At 43.9% G+C, this 21349-nt stretch overlaps 1 protein-coding gene across 1 annotated transcript in view; it reads right to left on the minus strand.

Annotated features, from left to right (window-relative positions):
• Positions 1–19231, minus strand: part of LOC110840513 (protogenin) — a 128392-nt gene extending 109161 nt beyond the window's left edge. The window contains exon 1 of the mRNA XM_087345582.1: positions 19086–19231. Coding sequence (XP_087201708.1) covers positions 19086–19152 — 67 coding nt within the window. The 5' untranslated portion in view covers positions 19153–19231. The remainder of the gene's footprint in view (positions 1–19085) is intronic.
• Between the last annotated feature and the right edge of the window lie 2118 nt (positions 19232–21349).

Raw genomic sequence — 21349 nt, forward strand, 5'->3', positions numbered from 1 at the left:
GTAAAATTCCTATTAAATATTAAAATATTACTATAATTAATATTTAAATATTTAAAATATATTAAAATGATGTTCTCTATCGAAATGTTCGATTTACATTAGAACATCACTTTTTTACACGACATGTTTCAGTTCTAAAAGAACCATCTTCAGGTGTATAAAATTATATAAACTTAAATATAATTTCTTAAAAGCAACTTTTAGTCAGAAATTATATTTAAGAAATTATATTTAAGTTTATATAATTTTATACACCTGAAGATGGTTCTTTTAGAACTGAAACATGTCGTGTAAAAAAGTGATGTTCTAATGTAAATCGAACATTTCGATAGAGAACATCATTTTAATATATTTTAAATATTTAAATATTAATTATAGTAATATTTTAATATTTAATAGGAATTTTACTGTGATCAGACTGACAAAGATTTAAACAAATATATATTTATCACAATATGACGCAACTTTATCATCTCATTAATACATCTCGCTAATAATTTACTGATATCAACAGTTCAGTTCATTTACAGCAAAGCCCAGAATAAGAACTGTGATTTCGTCTGCCCTTACGCGTCTGGAAATACTGAATAAAACCACGACAAACCCAGTGAGTTATCTCCGGGTCCAGATTCGAAACCGAGACCTCCCGAACAGGAATCAGATGAGTGGTACGACGTTTCGGTACTGAAATCACAGTCACACGTGGTTTATTGCATCCACGTACGTCTCAGAGTAAACTAAGCAATGATAAACAAACGAAATCACTTTCTGTGGTTGTGCGTGGTTAATAAATAGTCCATACCACTACAGATCCTCACGAAATGTTTCGAATCCGGAACTTCACTTTTATTTCCCAGTTAAAATCAGAACGAACTCCATTAGGGGCAGCGTTCCGCAAATTACCTCGTCATAAAAGTTATTTCATGCCTTGCTGCAGAGTTGGCCGAGGAATTCGCTGAGACTGGAATACGGAGCTCCTAAGCTGCGTGTTCGTTTTACCAGAAAAATACGAAATTCGTGTAGGACACGGAATAATTTTCCACACATTAAACACGATTCTTCGCTCGTTACAGCCTTGCATACGGGTAAGGTCGGACAATAGATTATTACCCTGGAATTTATGACGGAATATCCAGAGAATCCCTTTTTATGGTACGGTAAAAAAACAACCGCATTTTAAGACGTAATCTTGCAGTTTATAACGCAATAAAGAGGTCTGGAAAATTATACCAAGAACTGGTAAAATTCTGTAGGAATCTGAGTGGCGATACTCATGTCAGTTTGAGGTCACAGATTGGTCAGTGTCGTGTCAAGGCCACGACAATTTGCGTCCGTGGGTTTACCGAATAGAGGCCTTTGAAATGTTCAAGGTCATTTTGCAGTCGATGCTGGTCAGCGTCGTCTCGTAGAAACCGTCAGCTGTCCCCCTCACAGATGTAAATTATCCTCCTACCCGACGGATAAGGAAGGAGTATTCCACCTCTCGCCTTCACATACGTACCTCCATGACGTGGTGTTTAAACACAAAGGCATCTTATTCTTTGATACGAAGACACTAAACTGACAGGGTAAATCGACAGATAATCTGTGAGTTTCATTTTATCTGACTGATCGAATCTGTAGTACAATTACAATCAAAAAACCCTGAATTTCAATTACTCTTTTCCATCCATTACGCGAAAGACGCTAGGGCAGGTCGTTGTATCAAAAACTTGTCTTTGTGAAGTGGTGGTCGTCTTGAGGAGCATCAGAATCCTCGCAGCCAACGCCACTTCACAAAATTCCGGAAGTATCGCATACCTGACAGACAGGGGGAGAGACCCTCCTCATCCAGCCCAGCCCAGCCCAGCCCTTCCAGGAAAACACGGCTTTCGACCCCAAAGAACCGGCCGCCAAACCTGCAGCTGCCGTGAACCAGCGATCCTCTTTTCTTTTAGCCTCGCAGACAAATCGTGAAAAACTTGGACGCTAACAAAGGCCGCCTTTACCTCGGTTTCTTCACGAGATACAATGGAGTTGTTCCCCTGTGACACTGCACACCTGCACGCCACATCTGAGTCCACGGCATCGCGAGAACACACTTTTAACGTTCTCTTGAAAACGCATGACGCAGACTTTTTTTAAAAAGACAACTACGAGCATTGAGTACTTATAGATCGGCTAAGTCAGTTCGAAAATCAGATTTAGCTCCGCTGTGGTGGTCCAGCGGTTAGAACGCTGGCCTTGTAATCCTGGGGGTCCCGGGTTCGATTCCCGGCGGTGCCCGAATTTATAACTTGTGTTGGGCAAGGCCGTGGTCTAGGCAACACGGAGTTTTCCTCCGTGGCATCCCAACAATTACTCCATTCACACACAGAAGAAGGCAATGGCAAACCACTTCTGGATCATCTGCCAAGAACGTATATGAACAGGTCCCAGTCCGAGAAGAGAAAAGGATGGAAGGATCCTGTTCATATGGACCTGTCGTCAGACAGAACAATAAATAATACATATAATAATATACAAATTACCACTTGTAAAAAGGCGTCTTCCTGTTTCACAACTAGCCTCGTATTTCCACCGTTTCCCTTAATGACTGAATGGTACGTATTCAAAAATCGCTCACGATTAGCCCTTGAAAGCCAGAAGGCGGCAACATCTGCTCCGACAATCAGTAACTTCATCTTGTATTTGTGGATTTCACATGATTTTCACTGCAAGCAGCAATGATTTCCCTGAAGTTGAACTATGTGATGGTGAAGTGAAGTGTTTTCTTTGAGGTACGGGCTGTATTCTTAAATATTATTCAGGCTATCCTCCGCTTCAAATGGTTTCTTCCAGTTAGATGCGAAATGGAAATTTTTCGGTCATTTGTCATTTACTAATATTTGTATAGATTCCAATCTTCTGGCTTGTAACGCCGTGTGAACGTTAGACGCTAGGATCTTCTCATTTTAACCAACAAAATGTAACACTTTAAAGAAAATTGTAGCTGGCATTTCTATAAAACGTCGGGAATGATTCTGACATAACAAACCGAGCACCGATCAGATCGTGTGTATTCTTCAGACGCTAGAAACAAAAGTTGAAGAATGCATCAGATATTTACAGAGAGAACAGGAAACTCCATTACACCCAGTGATATTAATCTGCGTGAAAATACCGGAAGTCACTGGGTGTTACAAAAAGACGTAAACACGAGGAAGATCTTGGTGGTCGCTTGACAGACCGCCTTCCTTCGTGAGAAGGTGTTAGCAGAACCACGAGGTCTTCTACTACCGACAATTTAATCCCCTGCAAAAAGAACTGATTTCGAATTCTCAATGACCCTAATTCGTCCCGACAACACGAACCGAAACGGCTTACCTCGCTCGAGGCTGTTTATCATAAATGGCGAATGAGTTGGGACACGGAAGGAGGCGGTAGTTCCTCATCTGAAGGAAAAACAATTTTATTTATTCATCTTAAAGAGACAGGGAAACAGCGGACAAGTCTGCAAAGCTGTACTCTTCCGGGTACACTGAAATTCAAAAGCTGTTCTTCTCGTCACGTCACGGGCGCTGACGTCAGAGAGGCAATCAAACAACAACAACAATCCTATCCGAGGCTGCAGTTACAACGTGATCCAACAAATGTCTCGAGGTCACAAGGACTGCGCGACAGACACGAAGGTACAAGACACTCTTCTCTCGCGCTCAATCTTGAAGAACACCCAAAAACCGGTCACAACGGTCGGTATCCTGGCCAGGTACAACCCGAACACAACGACAGAGAACGTGAGTGTGTTCCTCCGGTCGTGAAGAAGGAAGCAATACGTTCCTTCGAAACGCTGGTAAGCAGTACGGAGTCACAACTCAGATAAAAGTCAGAGCCTCAGCAAACTCCTAGGGGCAAAGAGATGAGATAATGCGAATAATCGGTGTGACGACATTTGCCTACAGGCGAAACCCAGAGCCCACGAGTCTCTCTCTCTCTCTCTCTCTCTCTCTGTTCTCCCAGGTAGACGGAAGACATCGCTTGTGCAGAGAAACAGGTTCGCACACGATTCTCCATTTGAACACCGACACGCCAACCAAAGACCCGTCTCGTCCCCACTTAACAAGGTCACAGCAATGAAAGCGATTTCTCTTCGATATGCGGTTCCTGACCCCCACCCCACCCCCACCCCAAAAAAAGTTTTTAGTTAACCCAATCGCGAACATCAGTTGCACTGGAACATTGCTGTTCCATCCCCACACCGCTCGCCAGCCCCAACTGCCAGCTGTCCTCGTCTCCCAGTCGCCGTATCCAACACCTGGTGCTCCGTTAACACGAAGACATGGAACGTTCCCATGGTGATTTGTTATCCTGAAGATTGTGTTCGCACGCCACAACTACTACCTAGAACAGCCCCGATTTAAACACGACGCCCGGAAAGACCAAAGTTGAAAGGTCACCCACTGCACAGAAGGCTTCGTTGGTCCCACAACCCATCGGAACTCGAAAAGGAGACAAAATCCCCGCCCGCCCCGTTGGGAATCGAACCCTGGACGCCAAGCCTATGGAAATCCCGCAATTTAAAGAACCCATGACGTACGAACGCCTCGGGAGCCTCGACCATTCAAACTGGGGTCGTTTCAGCTGAGGGCCTCCGTGATCGGGGGGGGGGGGGGGGGGGTGGCAGGCCGTGCCCCTGGCATTCGCCTTACAACTGAGGAAAATCACGAAAAACCTCACTCAGGGTAGTAAGTTCCAAGTCAGTTCCTACTTTATGTACCGGTAAGGGCTCGGATGTGAGGTCAGAACCAGCAACGCGCCCACGGTTGATACGAGGAGTCATGAAACAGCGACGGACACATTGACAAGGCGATCGATGCAGCCAGCCGGTGATGCTGTCCGCGGTCCTCGCTTTACAGACAAATTAAAATGTTATTTTTCTCTCTCATCAGACTCCACACGGATGATAGATGTTAACACACACGGAATACTTCGATGACTGTCCATTTCCTGGTCCGGGCGAGTCTCGGTCATTTCAGGAAACGAGGGCAGTTCACAGATGCAACGCTGTCCCGACGATAACCTGTCATATTCCGACAAAGGCCATCGGTTATCTGCACGGAAAGGGCTGATGTCAGCGTGTGGCTTGGAGATGGCGAGAGGCCACTAGGTCAGTTTAACCCACTCGCCCTGGCTGCGATATGAAACTTCTCCGGTTCAGGGTAACGTCGTGACCGACCCAGACAAGAGCGGCCGATGGAAAATTCCGGAAAACAGACGCTCCCTGGCACGGACGGATCGCAGTCGTATCGAAATTCGATGGAGCTATCAGAAACGAGCAGCGTGGAAATGCTTTCATCTCGCCCCACACTCTTTTCCACATCAATTTCAGATCCACGAATTACTCTGCTACACAAACAAAAACTGACAGACGAAATGATCCTCTTTTAGTAAACTTTAAATATTTTGCTTATGGCTTAAAAATGACGCTGTTAGCAGCTCAAAAACATCGAATGACTGAACGGATTATGACTGGTGGAATAGAACGGATTTGGAAGGAGGTGGCAGTGGTCTATTTGAACTAGTATCCCGATATTTTCCTGGGGAGACTGAGGAAAACTATGAAATACTTGTAAGACTTGAGGTTTCCACAGCGGTGAGTATGAAGATTTCTGTCTTCTGGGTTGTTGCGCTGTGTAGTCTGGTCGATGTTAACCAACGTTTCAGAGGTCATACTGCCTCCATCATCAGGGCGATGAGTATGAAGATTTCTGTCTTCTGGGTTGTTGCGCTGTGTAGTCTGGTCGATGTTAACCAACGTTTCAGAGGTCATACTGCCTCCGTCATCAGGGCGATGAGTATGAAGATTTCTGTCTTCTGGGTTGTTGCGCTGTGTAGTCTGGTCGATGTTAACCAACGTTTCAGAGGTCATACTGCCTCCGTCATCAGAGTATGAAGATTTCTGTCTTCTGGGTTGTTGCGCTGTGTAGTCTGGTCGATGTTAACCAACGTTTCAGAGGTCATACTGCCTCCGTCATCAGAGTATGAAGATTTCTGTCTTCTGTGTTGTTGCGCTGTGTAGTCTGGTCGATGTTAACCAACGTTTCAGAGGTCATACTGCCTCCATCATCAGAGTATGAAGATTTCTGTCTTCTGGGTTGTTGCGCTGTGTAGTCTGGTCGATGTTAACCAACGTTTCAGAGGTCATACTGCCTCCATCATCAGAGTATGAAGATTTCTGTCTTCTGGGTTGTTGCGCTGTGTAGTCTGGTCGATGTTAACCAACGTTTCAGAGGTCATACTGCCTCCATCATCAGAGTATGAAGATTTCTGTCTTCTGGGTTGTTGCGCTGTGTAGTCTGGTCGATGTTAACCAACGTTTCAGAGGTCATACTGCCTCCATCATCAGAGTATGAAGATTTCTGTATTCTGGGTTGTTGCGCTGTGTAGTCTGGTCGATGTTAACCAACGTTTCAGAGGTCATACTGCCTCCGTTATCAGAGTATGAAGATTTCTGTCTTCTGGGTTGTTGCGCTGTGTAGTCTGGTCGATGTTAACCAACGTTTCAGAGGTCATACTGCCTCCGTCATCAGAGTATGAAGATTTCCGTCTTCTGGGTTGTTGCGCTGTGTAGTCTGGTCGATGTTAACCAACGTTTCAGAGGTCATACTGCCTCCGTCATCAGAGTATGAAGATTTCTGTCTTCTGGGTTGTTGCGCTGTGTAGTCTGGTCGATGTTAACCAACGTTTCAGAGGTCATACTGCCTCCATCATCAGAGTATGAAGATTTCTGTCTTCTGTGTTGTTGCGCTGTGTAGTCTGGTCGATGTTAACCAACGTTTCAGAGGTCATACTGCCTCCGTTATCAGAGTATGAAGATTTCTGTCTTCTGGGTTGTTGCGCTGTGTAGTCTGGTCGATGTTAACCAACGTTTCAGAGGTCATACTGCCTCCGTTATCAGAGTATGAAGATTTCTGTCTTCTGGGTTGTTGCGCTGTGTAGTCTGGTCGATGTTAACCAACGTTTCAGAGGTCATACTGCCTCCATCATCAGAGTATGAAGATTTCTGTCTTCTGTGTTGTTGCGCTGTGTAGTCTGGTCGATGTTAACCAACGTTTCAGAGGTCATACTGCCTCCGTTATCAGAGTATGAAGATTTCTGTATTCTGGGTTGTTGCGCTGTGTAGTCTGGTCGATGTTAACCAACGTTTCAGAGGTCATACTGCCTCCGTTATCAGAGTATGAAGATTTCTGTCTTCTGGGTTGTTGCGCTGTGTAGTCTGGTCGATGTTAACCAACGTTTCAGAGGTCATACTGCCTCCGTCATCAGAGTATGAAGATTTCCGTCTTCTGGGTTGTTGCGCTGTGTAGTCTGGTCGATGTTAACCAACGTTTCAGAGGTCATACTGCCTCCGTCATCAGAGTATGAAGATTTCTGTCTTCTGGGTTGTTGCGCTGTGTAGTCTGGTCGATGTTAACCAACGTTTCAGAGGTCATACTGCCTCCATCATCAGAGTATGAAGATTTCTGTCTTCTGGGTTGTTGCGCTGTGTAGTCTGGTCGATGTTAACCAACGTTTCAGAGGTCATACTGCCTCCATCATCAGAGTATGAAGATTTCTGTCTTCTGGGTTGTTGCGCTGTGTAGTCTGGTCGATGTTAACCAACGTTTCAGAGGTCATACTGCCTCCATCATCAGAGTATGAAGATTTCTGTATTCTGGGTTGTTGCGCTGTGTAGTCTGGTCGATGTTAACCAACGTTTCAGAGGTCATACTGCCTCCGTTATCAGAGTATGAAGATTTCTGTCTTCTGGGTTGTTGCGCTGTGTAGTCTGGTCGATGTTAACCAACGTTTCAGAGGTCATACTGCCTCCGTCATCAGAGTATGAAGATTTCCGTCTTCTGGGTTGTTGCGCTGTGTAGTCTGGTCGATGTTAACCAACGTTTCAGAGGTCATACTGCCTCCGTCATCAGGGCGATGAGTATGAAGATTTCTGTCTTCTGGGTTGTTGCGCTGTGTAGTCTGGTCGATGTTAACCAACGTTTCAGAGGTCATACTGCCTCCATCATCAGGGCGATGAGTATGAAGATTTCTGTCTTCTGGGTTGTTGCGCTGTGTAGTCTGGTCGATGTTAACCAACGTTTCAGAGGTCATACTGCCTCCGTCATCAGGGCGATGAGTATGAAGATTTCTGTCTTCTGGGTTGTTGCGCTGTGTAGTCTGGTCGATGTTAACCAACGTTTCAGAGGTCATACTGCCTCCGTCATCAGGGCGATGAGTATGAAGATTTCTGTCTTCTGGGTTGTTGCGCTGTGTAGTCTGGTCGATGTTAACCAACGTTTCAGAGGTCATACTGCCTCCATCATCAGGGCGATGAGTATGAAGATTTCTGTCTTCTGGGTTGTTGCGCTGTGTAGTCTGGTCGATGTTAACCAACGTTTCAGAGGTCATACTGCCTCCGTCATCAGGGCGATGAGTATGAAGATTTCTGTCTTCTGGGTTGTTGCGCTGTGTAGTCTGGTCGATGTTAACCAACGTTTCAGAGGTCATACTGCCTCCGTCATCAGGGCGATGAGTATGAAGATTTCTGTCTTCTGGGTTGTTGCGCTGTGTAGTCTGGTCGATGTTAACCAACGTTTCAGAGGTCATACTGCCTCCATCATCAGGGCGATGAGTATGAAGATTTCTGTCTTCTGGGTTGTTGCGCTGTGTAGTCTGGTCGATGTTAACCAACGTTTCAGAGGTCATACTGCCTCCGTCATCAGGGCGATGAGTATGAAGATTTCTGTCTTCTGGGTTGTTGCGCTGTGTAGTCTGGTCGATGTTAACCAACGTTTCAGAGGTCATACTGCCTCCATCATCAGAGTATGAAGATTTCTGTCTTCTGGGTTGTTGCGCTGTGTAGTCTGGTCGATGTTAACCAACGTTTCAGAGGTCATACTGCCTCCATCATCAGAGTATGAAGATTTCTGTCTTCTGGGTTGTTGCGCTGTGTAGTCTGGTCGATGTTAACCAACGTTTCAGAGGTCATACTGCCTCCATCATCAGAGTATGAAGATTTCTGTATTCTGGGTTGTTGCGCTGTGTAGTCTGGTCGATGTTAACCAACGTTTCAGAGGTCATACTGCCTCCGTTATCAGAGTATGAAGATTTCTGTCTTCTGGGTTGTTGCGCTGTGTAGTCTGGTCGATGTTAACCAACGTTTCAGAGGTCATACTGCCTCCGTCATCAGAGTATGAAGATTTCCGTCTTCTGGGTTGTTGCGCTGTGTAGTCTGGTCGATGTTAACCAACGTTTCAGAGGTCATACTGCCTCCGTCATCAGGGCGATGAGTATGAAGATTTCTGTCTTCTGGGTTGTTGCGCTGTGTAGTCTGGTCGATGTTAACCAACGTTTCAGAGGTCATACTGCCTCCATCATCAGGGCGATGAGTATGAAGATTTCTGTCTTCTGGGTTGTTGCGCTGTGTAGTCTGGTCGATGTTAACCAACGTTTCAGAGGTCATACTGCCTCCGTCATCAGGGCGATGAGTATGAAGATTTCTGTCTTCTGGGTTGTTGCGCTGTGTAGTCTGGTCGATGTTAACCAACGTTTCAGAGGTCATACTGCCTCCGTCATCAGGGCGATGAGTATGAAGATTTCTGTCTTCTGGGTTGTTGCGCTGTGTAGTCTGGTCGATGTTAACCAACGTTTCAGAGGTCATACTGCCTCCATCATCAGGGCGATGAGTATGAAGATTTCTGTCTTCTGGGTTGTTGCGCTGTGTAGTCTGGTCGATGTTAACCAACGTTTCAGAGGTCATACTGCCTCCGTCATCAGGGCGATGAGTATGAAGATTTCTGTCTTCTGGGTTGTTGCGCTGTGTAGTCTGGTCGATGTTAACCAACGTTTCAGAGGTCATACTGCCTCCGTCATCAGGGCGATGAGTATGAAGATTTCTGTCTTCTGGGTTGTTGCGCTGTGTAGTCTGGTCGATGTTAACCAACGTTTCAGAGGTCATACTGCCTCCATCATCAGGGCGATGAGTATGAAGATTTCTGTCTTCTGGGTTGTTGCGCTGTGTAGTCTGGTCGATGTTAACCAACGTTTCAGAGGTCATACTGCCTCCGTCATCAGGGCGATGAGTATGAAGATTTCTGTCTTCTGGGTTGTTGCGCTGTGTAGTCTGGTCGATGTTAACCAACGTTTCAGAGGTCATACTGCCTCCGTCATCAGAGTATGAAGATTTCTGTCTTCTGGGTTGTTGCGCTGTGTAGTCTGGTCGATGTTAACCAACGTTTCAGAGGTCATACTGCCTCCGTCATCAGAGTATGAAGATTTCTGTCTTCTGTGTTGTTGCGCTGTGTAGTCTGGTCGATGTTAACCAACGTTTCAGAGGTCATACTGCCTCCATCATCAGAGTATGAAGATTTCTGTCTTCTGGGTTGTTGCGCTGTGTAGTCTGGTCGATGTTAACCAACGTTTCAGAGGTCATACTGCCTCCATCATCAGAGTATGAAGATTTCTGTCTTCTGGGTTGTTGCGCTGTGTAGTCTGGTCGATGTTAACCAACGTTTCAGAGGTCATACTGCCTCCATCATCAGAGTATGAAGATTTCTGTCTTCTGGGTTGTTGCGCTGTGTAGTCTGGTCGATGTTAACCAACGTTTCAGAGGTCATACTGCCTCCATCATCAGAGTATGAAGATTTCTGTATTCTGGGTTGTTGCGCTGTGTAGTCTGGTCGATGTTAACCAACGTTTCAGAGGTCATACTGCCTCCGTTATCAGAGTATGAAGATTTCTGTCTTCTGGGTTGTTGCGCTGTGTAGTCTGGTCGATGTTAACCAACGTTTCAGAGGTCATACTGCCTCCGTCATCAGAGTATGAAGATTTCCGTCTTCTGGGTTGTTGCGCTGTGTAGTCTGGTCGATGTTAACCAACGTTTCAGAGGTCATACTGCCTCCGTCATCAGAGTATGAAGATTTCTGTCTTCTGGGTTGTTGCGCTGTGTAGTCTGGTCGATGTTAACCAACGTTTCAGAGGTCATACTGCCTCCATCATCAGAGTATGAAGATTTCTGTCTTCTGTGTTGTTGCGCTGTGTAGTCTGGTCGATGTTAACCAACGTTTCAGAGGTCATACTGCCTCCGTTATCAGAGTATGAAGATTTCTGTCTTCTGGGTTGTTGCGCTGTGTAGTCTGGTCGATGTTAACCAACGTTTCAGAGGTCATACTGCCTCCGTTATCAGAGTATGAAGATTTCTGTCTTCTGGGTTGTTGCGCTGTGTAGTCTGGTCGATGTTAACCAACGTTTCAGAGGTCATACTGCCTCCATCATCAGAGTATGAAGATTTCTGTCTTCTGTGTTGTTGCGCTGTGTAGTCTGGTCGATGTTAACCAACGTTTCAGAGGTCATACTGCCTCCGTTATCAGAGTATGAAGATTTCTGTATTCTGGGTTGTTGCGCTGTGTAGTCTGGTCGATGTTAACCAACGTTTCAGAGGTCATACTGCCTCCGTTATCAGAGTATGAAGATTTCTGTCTTCTGGGTTGTTGCGCTGTGTAGTCTGGTCGATGTTAACCAACGTTTCAGAGGTCATACTGCCTCCGTCATCAGAGTATGAAGATTTCCGTCTTCTGGGTTGTTGCGCTGTGTAGTCTGGTCGATGTTAACCAACGTTTCAGAGGTCATACTGCCTCCGTCATCAGAGTATGAAGATTTCTGTCTTCTGGGTTGTTGCGCTGTGTAGTCTGGTCGATGTTAACCAACGTTTCAGAGGTCATACTGCCTCCATCATCAGAGTATGAAGATTTCTGTCTTCTGGGTTGTTGCGCTGTGTAGTCTGGTCGATGTTAACCAACGTTTCAGAGGTCATACTGCCTCCATCATCAGAGTATGAAGATTTCTGTCTTCTGGGTTGTTGCGCTGTGTAGTCTGGTCGATGTTAACCAACGTTTCAGAGGTCATACTGCCTCCATCATCAGAGTATGAAGATTTCTGTATTCTGGGTTGTTGCGCTGTGTAGTCTGGTCGATGTTAACCAACGTTTCAGAGGTCATACTGCCTCCGTTATCAGAGTATGAAGATTTCTGTCTTCTGGGTTGTTGCGCTGTGTAGTCTGGTCGATGTTAACCAACGTTTCAGAGGTCATACTGCCTCCGTCATCAGAGTATGAAGATTTCCGTCTTCTGGGTTGTTGCGCTGTGTAGTCTGGTCGATGTTAACCAACGTTTCAGAGGTCATACTGCCTCCGTCATCAGAGTATGAAGATTTCTGTCTTCTGGGTTGTTGCGCTGTGTAGTCTGGTCGATGTTAACCAACGTTTCAGAGGTCATACTGCCTCCGTCATCAGAGTATGAAGATTTCTGTCTTCTGTGTTGTTGCGCTGTGTAGTCTGGTCGATGTTAACCAACGTTTCAGAGGTCATACTGCCTCCATCATCAGAGTATGAAGATTTCTGTCTTCTGGGTTGTTGCGCTGTGTAGTCTGGTCGATGTTAACCAACGTTTCAGAGGTCATACTGCCTCCATCATCAGAGTATGAAGATTTCTGTCTTCTGGGTTGTTGCGCTGTGTAGTCTGGTCGATGTTAACCAACGTTTCAGAGGTCATACTGCCTCCATCATCAGAGTATGAAGATTTCTGTCTTCTGGGTTGTTGCGCTGTGTAGTCTGGTCGATGTTAACCAACGTTTCAGAGGTCATACTGCCTCCATCATCAGAGTATGAAGATTTCTGTATTCTGGGTTGTTGCACTGTGTAGTCTGGTCGATGTTAACCAACGTTTCAGAGGTCATACTGCCTCCGTCATCAGAGTATGAAGATTTCTGTCTTCTGGGTTGTTGCGCTGTGTAGTCTGCTCGATGTTAACCAACGTTTCAGAGGTCATACTGCCTCCGTCATCAGAGTATGAAGATTTCTGTCTTCTGGGTTGTTGCGCTGTGTAGTCTGGTCGATGTTAACCAACGTTTCAGAGGTCATACTGCCTCCGTCATCAGAGTATGAAGATTTCCGTCTTCTGGGTTGTTGCGCTGTGTAGTCTGGTCGATGTTAACCAACGTTTCAGAGGTCATACTGCCTCCGTCATCAGAGTATGAAGATTTCTGTCTTCTGGGTTGTTGCGCTGTGTAGTCTGGTCGATGTTAACCAACGTTTCAGAGGTCATACTGCCTCCGTCATCAGAGTATGAAGATTTCTGTCCTCTGGGTTGTTGCGCTGTGTAGTCTGGTCGATGTTAACCAACGTTTCAGAGGTCATACTGCCTCCGTCATCAGAGTATGAAGATTTCTGTCCTCTGGGTTGTTGCGCTGTGTAGTCTGGTAGATGTTAACCAACGTTTCAGAGGTCATACTGCCTCCGTCATCAGAGTATGAAGATTTCTGTCCTCTGGGTTGTTGCGCTGTGTAGTCTGGTCGATGTTAACCAACGTTTCAGAGGTCATACTGCCTCCGTCATCAGAGTATGAAGATTTCTGTCTTCTGGGTTGTTGCGCTGTGTAGTCTGGTCGATGTTAACCAACGTTTCAGAGGTCATACTGCCTCCGTCATCAGAGTATGAAGATTTCTGTCTTCTGGGTTGTTGCGCTGTGTAGTCTGGTCGATGTTAACCAACGTTTCAGAGGTCATACTGCCTCCGTCATCAGAGTATGAAGATTTCCGTCTTCTGGGTTGTTGCGCTGTGTAGTCTGGTCGATGTTAACCAACGTTTCAGAGGTCATACTGCCTCCGTCATCAGAGTATGAAAATTTCTGTCTTCTGGGTTGTTGCGCTGTGTAGTCTGGTCGATGTTAACCAACGTTTCAGAGGTCATACTGCCTCCGTCATCAGAGTATGAAGATTTCTGTCCTCTGGGTTGTTGCGCTGTGTAGTCTGGTCGATGTTAACCAACGTTTCAGAGGTCATACTGCCTCCGTCATCAGAGTATGAAGATTTCCGTCTTCTGGGTTGTTGCGCTGTGTAGTCTGGTCGATGTTAACCAACGTTTCGGAGGTCATACTGCCTCCGTCATCAGAGTATGAAGATTTCTGTCTTCTGGGTTGTTGCGCTGTGTAGTCTGGTCGATGTTAACCAACGTTTCAGAGGTCACACTGCCTCCGTCATCAGAGTATGAAGATTTCCGTCTTCTGTGTTGTTGCGCTGTGTAGTCTGGTCGATGTTTACCAACGTTTCAGAGGTCATACTGCCTCCATCAAAAGAGTATGAAGATTTCTGTCTTCTGGGTTGTTGCGCTGTGTAGTCTGGTCGATGTTAACCAACGTTTCAGAGGTCATACTGCCTCCGTCATCAGAGTATGAAGATTTCTGTCCTCTGGGTTGTTGCGCTGTGTAGTCTGGTCGATGTTAACCAACGTTTCAGAGGTCATACTGCCTCCGTCATCAGAGTATGAAGATATCCGTCTTCTGGGTTGTTGCGCTGTGTAGTCTGGTCGATGTTTGTCAACGTTTCGGAGGTCATACTGCCTCCATCATCAGGGCGATGAAATACTTCACTCATTATTGCCTGTCTCCGAGCAGACATCTGACACAAGAGACCTCCTAAATACTAAACACGCGAGTAATTTCTTAATAGTGTATAAGAAAGGGCTTTATGTAAAAATAAATCGCCTTTTGTAATAAATTATATCAATATTAGAGTTTTAATGCAAAGTAACAGCTCTTAAATATGTGTGCTAAATCAGCGGAGTCCTTCTTGAAAAGCTAACAGTCACTCAGCTGATCAACAAATACCCCGCCCTTTATTAAACTCGATAGTTCATTGCCACTTTCGCAAAATCCCAATGCCTGCTACCTGCCCGGCCCATCTCATCCCCCTTCGTTTGAACAACCTAATAACATCTCGTGAAGAGACACCCTGTATACTTTCGTACCCCTGTTCGTGAGAGGACATTTTGTGGGGTGTTGTGATAAAAATGTTGCGAAACACAGGTTTATACAACGATTCTGCCCTGCAGTTCGCTCACAAAGTTCTTCTCTGAGCATACGTCTAAAGCAGTGGTATTCAACCTTTTTTGTTCGCGTACCCCCAGATATAATTTCTCTTCAACTTTGTACCCCCAAAATTGTTGGTGTATAATTCAAGTTATACGTAGTATATAATCTACATCTAAAATAAATTAAATAAATTACATTTCTGATTATTCAGTGTTTATCATAAAATAACATATTTTTTTTAAATTTCACGTACCCCCTAAGATGTCTTCGCGTACCCCAGGTTGAATACCACTGGTTTAAAGCACCTTCCAGTCTAACGTCTAATGGGGCTGATTTATTTTTCTTTACAAAATTTGTCTTCATCCAATAAATTAACATGATCATCTCAGACCAGAAACTGACGTGTCCCTTTCAATTACAACCCCTCTTTGCTTTCCAAACTTTTCCGAAATTAAAAACACTTCCCATAAACATTTAAAATAAATCGAAACGATTTTAACCCTTCAAATCGTAAATGGGAACCACATGCACCATTTTCTTTAACAATCTGGTTTTCTGCATTTTGAATTTATAGGTCGTCCACGATTCTGGTGTTAACAGAGTTGCGTTTTCTTCGCGGTACGCGCTGGATTCTTAAATGTTACTCAGGTGAGACTTGGCTTCAAAAGACTAAAATATCATTTACACTTAAAACTGTGAAAGATGGAGTTTCTGGAACCACAAACTGCATACAAAACAAAACTTTCTTTCCTGGTATGTTAGACCTCATTACAGCTGAACATTTTTAACTAACTAACTCCTGGTATCAGAACCCGCAGGTGCACCACCGACAACACCAAAGCCCGCCACTGGACACGATCCTGAGCCAGCTCCATCCATTTGCCATCCTCACAGTCCACCTCCCCAAGATCCATATTAATATTATCCTCCCATCTCATTCTTGGTCTGCCCAGTGGTCATTTTAAGTAAGCTGTATATATATTATTATTCGAAACAAAACGCCCAATACATGTCACACAATTATAAAATATCAAAAAGGAGACGACAGGGGCAGGTAGGGCCTTTTAAAAACCACGACAGTCGAACACCTCTCCCTTTGATTAAGCGATGTGTAAAACCGCCTGGAGCATTTAAGCGAATTTTAATGCAAACGACGACGTCCATAAACATCTAGAGGAGCGCCGGAGTCTGAGACCTAAAATTAATAATTAATTTAACCACTACCCCCCCCCCAAGCGCCTACATGGCGTATAGTGGGATAGCCTTACCTTACTATCTTTCTAATTTAATATTTTATATGCATTATGCGACTGAAATTTACTTAACGTGAACCCGGGCAATGAGAACGTTCATTAATCATACACACGGTGCTTTAAAGATGCCTCAAAATAAGCCAGAAAATGTTGCACAGCAGAAATGTAGGAAATTTAGACGACCAGAGAGAGGAACGCCCGATCGCCTCTGGGGCGAGACGGCCCAAACACCTCCAACAAACATGACACGCCCTCAGCGGACCAACACAAACAACAGAGACATCTCAAATTACATTTCATTCATTTCGAAAGCCGAAATTATAAGTTTCTTACATACTTTACGCGGTTACCCCTACGCCCAAGCACCGTGTAATCAACTCACACGACTTTACTCACCGATGGCCTTGTAATGGGCTCTCGTTACAGTTGTAACCATAACAACAGGATGCTGCAGCAGCGCCTCTGGCGGCAAGACACAACACAAACTAATCGATTACGTCAGCTCTCGTCTAAATTTTATATATTCCTGCTCTCTCGGGGGTTTCATAAAAAAAAAAGGGCACGCGAACTGTTATTACATGATCCTGCAATTCTTCTCCACTCGCAAATAATCTTGAACGCCACTTCAATTCCTTCGTCCACCTGCAAATTCTGTTCCGACGACGACACACCTGAACCTACTCCCCACTTGAGGCCAGTTTTGCAACGTTGCCCACTTGTTTCAATTCCCACAGACAAATTCAAACCAAATTTAATCCACAGTTTAAAACACGGGCATAAACCGCGCAGAAGATAACACGTTCAGTTGAATACAATCCGAAATCCAAATCCGATGGATTGTGTTCGCAGGACAACTGAAAACTTCACAGCAGTCCAACATTTCTGGCGACAGAAGGGGAGAAGTTCAGTCTCTGATCGACATTTTACAGTTTATTTAACAATGCTGTCAGCAGCTCAGACTGTACGACGTCGAACAATGAACGTCACCTCGACTGACGTCATGTCCCTACAGTTGCTGGAACGAGCGAATATATCTCACTCCGGACAAAGTCTCGATTTACTTCTAAGTAAACAATCAACCAACCACAGCGTTCGGCGTAATCCGTTTCCTCCCATCTTCTGCCAATGCCACGGGGGGGTTCCAATAACGGGAAAATTATAACGGTCCTGTGTTTTCCGCTGCGAAGAAAGTATTTATTATACACCCTTAACAGGGGATGAAAATTCTGAACCAACAATGGGCAAGTCGAAAAAATATGGCGATGCCAATATATTTTAATGTAAAAGTGAAGAAAGTGATTTGGTAAACCAAACTTCACGCAAAAAAAACACATCAAGTCCTTCCGTTGCAACGAATAACTCTCTCCCCTTGTGAATCGATACGCAGTTTCACACACCAACACGTCACGAAATAAATTATCACTCACTCTCCAGCATGGAAGGACTTAGTACTTAAATAAAGCTTACTCACGTGGTCTACTAAATGACAGGTTTCACGCTTAAAATGGGTGGGTACTTATAATCGATCGCCAAACATTCAACATTAAAGACGTTTGGGTTAAGAGAGCCGAGCCGAGTAACAATGGTAAATGGAAAAACTTCAAACAATGACAACAATGGTCACAACTTGACTTCATCAGCACTTAATTAGCAAAGGAGATTTATACCACATTCGTTCACTGCTATACAAAGTTCATGGCCTCTAAGAATCACGTACCTGGGATACTGAGACATATTTTAAGTCAAAACCTCTGAGGAAGCTTGGAAAATAGCGAGTCGTTAGGCTGTACTACAATGGATTACAAAACATACCAGATTTAAGGGCTGGTGACGACTGCGACAATCAGCGTTTTGAAAATGAAGGTCGATCAGAAATGAGCCGGGTATCCAGATAACATCATGATCTCTTTATGAGTTCACTCAGTGGACCTGAATTAAAAATAGTTCACACACTCCGGCTGCCAAAAGCCACGTCACTAGAATATACTGTACTCGATTATTAACAATTAAGAAAAATGTAAATTCAGTTTTCAGTAAAAGCCTACTGAGGTGTCTACATTTACAACTAATACCGTTCACTACAAACAATTTTTATCGAAATAAAGCAACAATAACACGCACGCACACTACACTATTACACTGACTTATTTTCGTACACTCGGAAGGAGAGCTTAATCTTATATTAAATTCGTTACAATGACAAAAACTGACAAGCGTATGAAGAAATGTGTTCCAGCTGTACAAAGAATGACTCCTAGTGAATTATTGTTAACTTCAAAAGCAATATCTAACAAATCATCGATTTCAATATTTACTATACATTTTGAAACTGTATTTTCAAAAATTGTTATTTGTCAACTATATGAAAAACTGGGCTTCACGTACGATCAACCTCATCTGCAGCAATCCACATCAACAACACAAACAAAATTTCAAGCTTCTAATTCAACGTGCTAAAACCCTTCTGACTCCAGGTGTCACACTCCAAACCAAAAGCCTTAATTCGAATCATGCAGGACTGCAAAGCACCGATTTCTCAATACAACATTCCACACAGTTTCCAGTAAAAGTCCACTAATTAAATTAAAACTGGTCGAAAAAAACATTGCTTGAAGTGCCACAGTACCTGCAGGCTGACAACACGGCCACGTGTATTTCGCATACAGAAATAATATTTAGGCTGTTGCCTCAGATGTTCTACCTAACCCATGTTTTCACACTGACAGCCGGTCTAAATGTAGCTGCCCACTCGTTCTTGACAGATTCCATTTCTTCATTAACGACCTAACATTTTTACACTTGACATAATGATCCAACTCCAATACTTAAGCGCCAAATCATTTTAAAAATACGTGAAAGACAGCTATCATTACGCGGCCATATTGGATTGAATGGCAATTTATATAGACTAATACAGAGCCACACTTCCAGTTGTTTACAAGCTGGAACGTAATTGCACAATTGCACTTACCTACACTCCGCCCCGCCAGTAATCCTACTGTAAACAGAATGCAGAGCACAAACACTCTCGGCGCCATAAATTCACACTCATTGGGACAATTTTTCACAGAAAAACTTCGTCTAAATACGCCATACAAGTCTCACTGTGCGCGCATTAATACATACTTCTCCGCATGTTCCAGGAGAGCTTTGACATCACCTTCCGCGGCTGTTCCATCTATTCGGCTTCACCCCTACGAGTATCTCACTGGTTGCAACGTTATTGGCGCAATATTTCAATTATCTGGGAAACCGTAACGGATGCAGGAAACAAAATTCAGTAACACCTAAGTGGTCAGTCGATTTTTAAATGTTTGTGTATTAAAAGCAAATCGGATTTAAATTTATACCACAAATAAACGTTAGACATGTAACACGAATTTATTTGTCAGTTACTACACAAAATGTTTATGACGTATACACGTTCCTCATAGTCTGAGAAACATTCTCTTGCAATTCCTGAGAACTGGGAGCAAGTTCCTCATTAAAAGGACATCGGGGACATGTACTCAGGTACAATAAATAACATATATAATAATTTTTATTGGCAAATATTAATGTAAGTTTACTGCCGTTACAACTTTGCATAAATATTCTGTTCTTATACTATTGAACTTTACATGCACAATGAACAATTAAACCATCAGTGGAATCTACATTTTGTGGACAGTGGAATCCTCATGAATCACCAATGTATGGAAAAAATGAGTTCTGGGAATAGAGCTAAATAACAAGCCAGTTACACGAATACGTGGCCTAAAGGTATTGAAAGTTGGCCATCGTTGATCGTGCGTTTTATTTTTTAATTAAGGTGGTTGACACTTGTGAAAGACAGCCACGTGTCATGGTAAAAAAAAAAGACGTTGAAGAACAAGTGTTCACAACTACAGAAATAGCGCGTTGACAGTGCCCTCTATAAACCGATCATGAACTTTCACTTTCGCTTATAAGCACCCGACATCTCTGGGAAATTATTGGAACCTCGTGGTAATTCGAACGCGCAATATTTGACATGTCGTCAGTTGTAATGGAGTCGTCGGATGATATAGACCTCCTCCCGTTGTCTGTTATCAGAAGTTGAAGAAAGAAACGTAGCTTTTAGTCCACTCGCTATTGGAAGATGTCGACAGGCATGGTGCTTATAGTGTTTCATCTGCGGAAATGGCACATCAGCACAAATTCGCATGATATTAGCGATGTCCAAAGAAACATTCCAAGAATTAATGAGTTTTGGTATGACCAGCAATTGAAAATGAAGACACCAATTATAGCTGTGCGATTTGTCCTGCTGAAGGATTGTTCATTAAGCTAAGGTATTGAAACAAATAAAGTTTCACTTTTATCAGTAAGCCTATTTATTTTAGAAAGATATAGAACAGTACTCTTAAAAAGAATATCAAATTTCCACAACTAAATAATACGTACCTGTTTTATTGGAAAATCATTTGGGCCAACAATATTCAGCAGTAAAGGGATTTCGTTCCGAATAATGGTATGTGGGTCCCGCGCCATAGCAGCACGGTCTGAGGCATCATGCTTCGGACTGGTGATACGGAATGCTCGCTGGTTCGAGTCTCGGGGGAGAAGAAATTGTCATGAGCTTTCGACCTGTGCCAACCCAGCATCGTGAGGAAATTGGGGAGCTACAATGGGTAGCGTAATCCGGTCAGGAAAACTAGCAATGGCTGGGGGTTCGTCTGGTTGGATGATCGTTCACCTCTGCTTAGGCATGTGAACGTGAGGCCAGCAGCCAGCTAGTCGGCGTTGGCTCTGAGGGCTGTTACACCACGGATTATTAATGGTATGTGGTAATTTGGGCAATAGGAGACTGACTGGCAGAATCAGGTTTGAGGGATTCAGATTCTCTGCTGTCATGAGAAGAGGGTGAGGAAACACTCGAATAAAATGAAGATGGGGTTGAAGGATGAGTCGATGAGCTTGCACAGCAAATATCTGTAATCAGATCCAGTAAACCCTTCTGGAGTTTTAGTTTTTTTACAGATATTTGGGATCTGGTAATTCTTTCACAATACTGTTTTTTAATTTGTTCTTGGAGTATCAACAATACGCGGAATCGATGCAGAAACAGTAAACACCATTGGGCAAATACTTCAGGGCAGCTTATATCTTAATTGCATCATGCTTGTGTTCCTCAATACAGTACTTTTATTTTCCGTCGTTACACAAGCTTATTGTTAAAATCATATAAAATTTCACATAAAATTGTTACATTTT

This window comes from Zootermopsis nevadensis, unplaced genomic scaffold (assembly GCF_977971745.1).
Source record: "Zootermopsis nevadensis isolate Lab colony 2312 unplaced genomic scaffold, Znev_1.0 Znev_ptg000001l, whole genome shotgun sequence".
NCBI lineage: Eukaryota > Metazoa > Arthropoda > Insecta > Blattodea > Termopsidae > Zootermopsis > Zootermopsis nevadensis.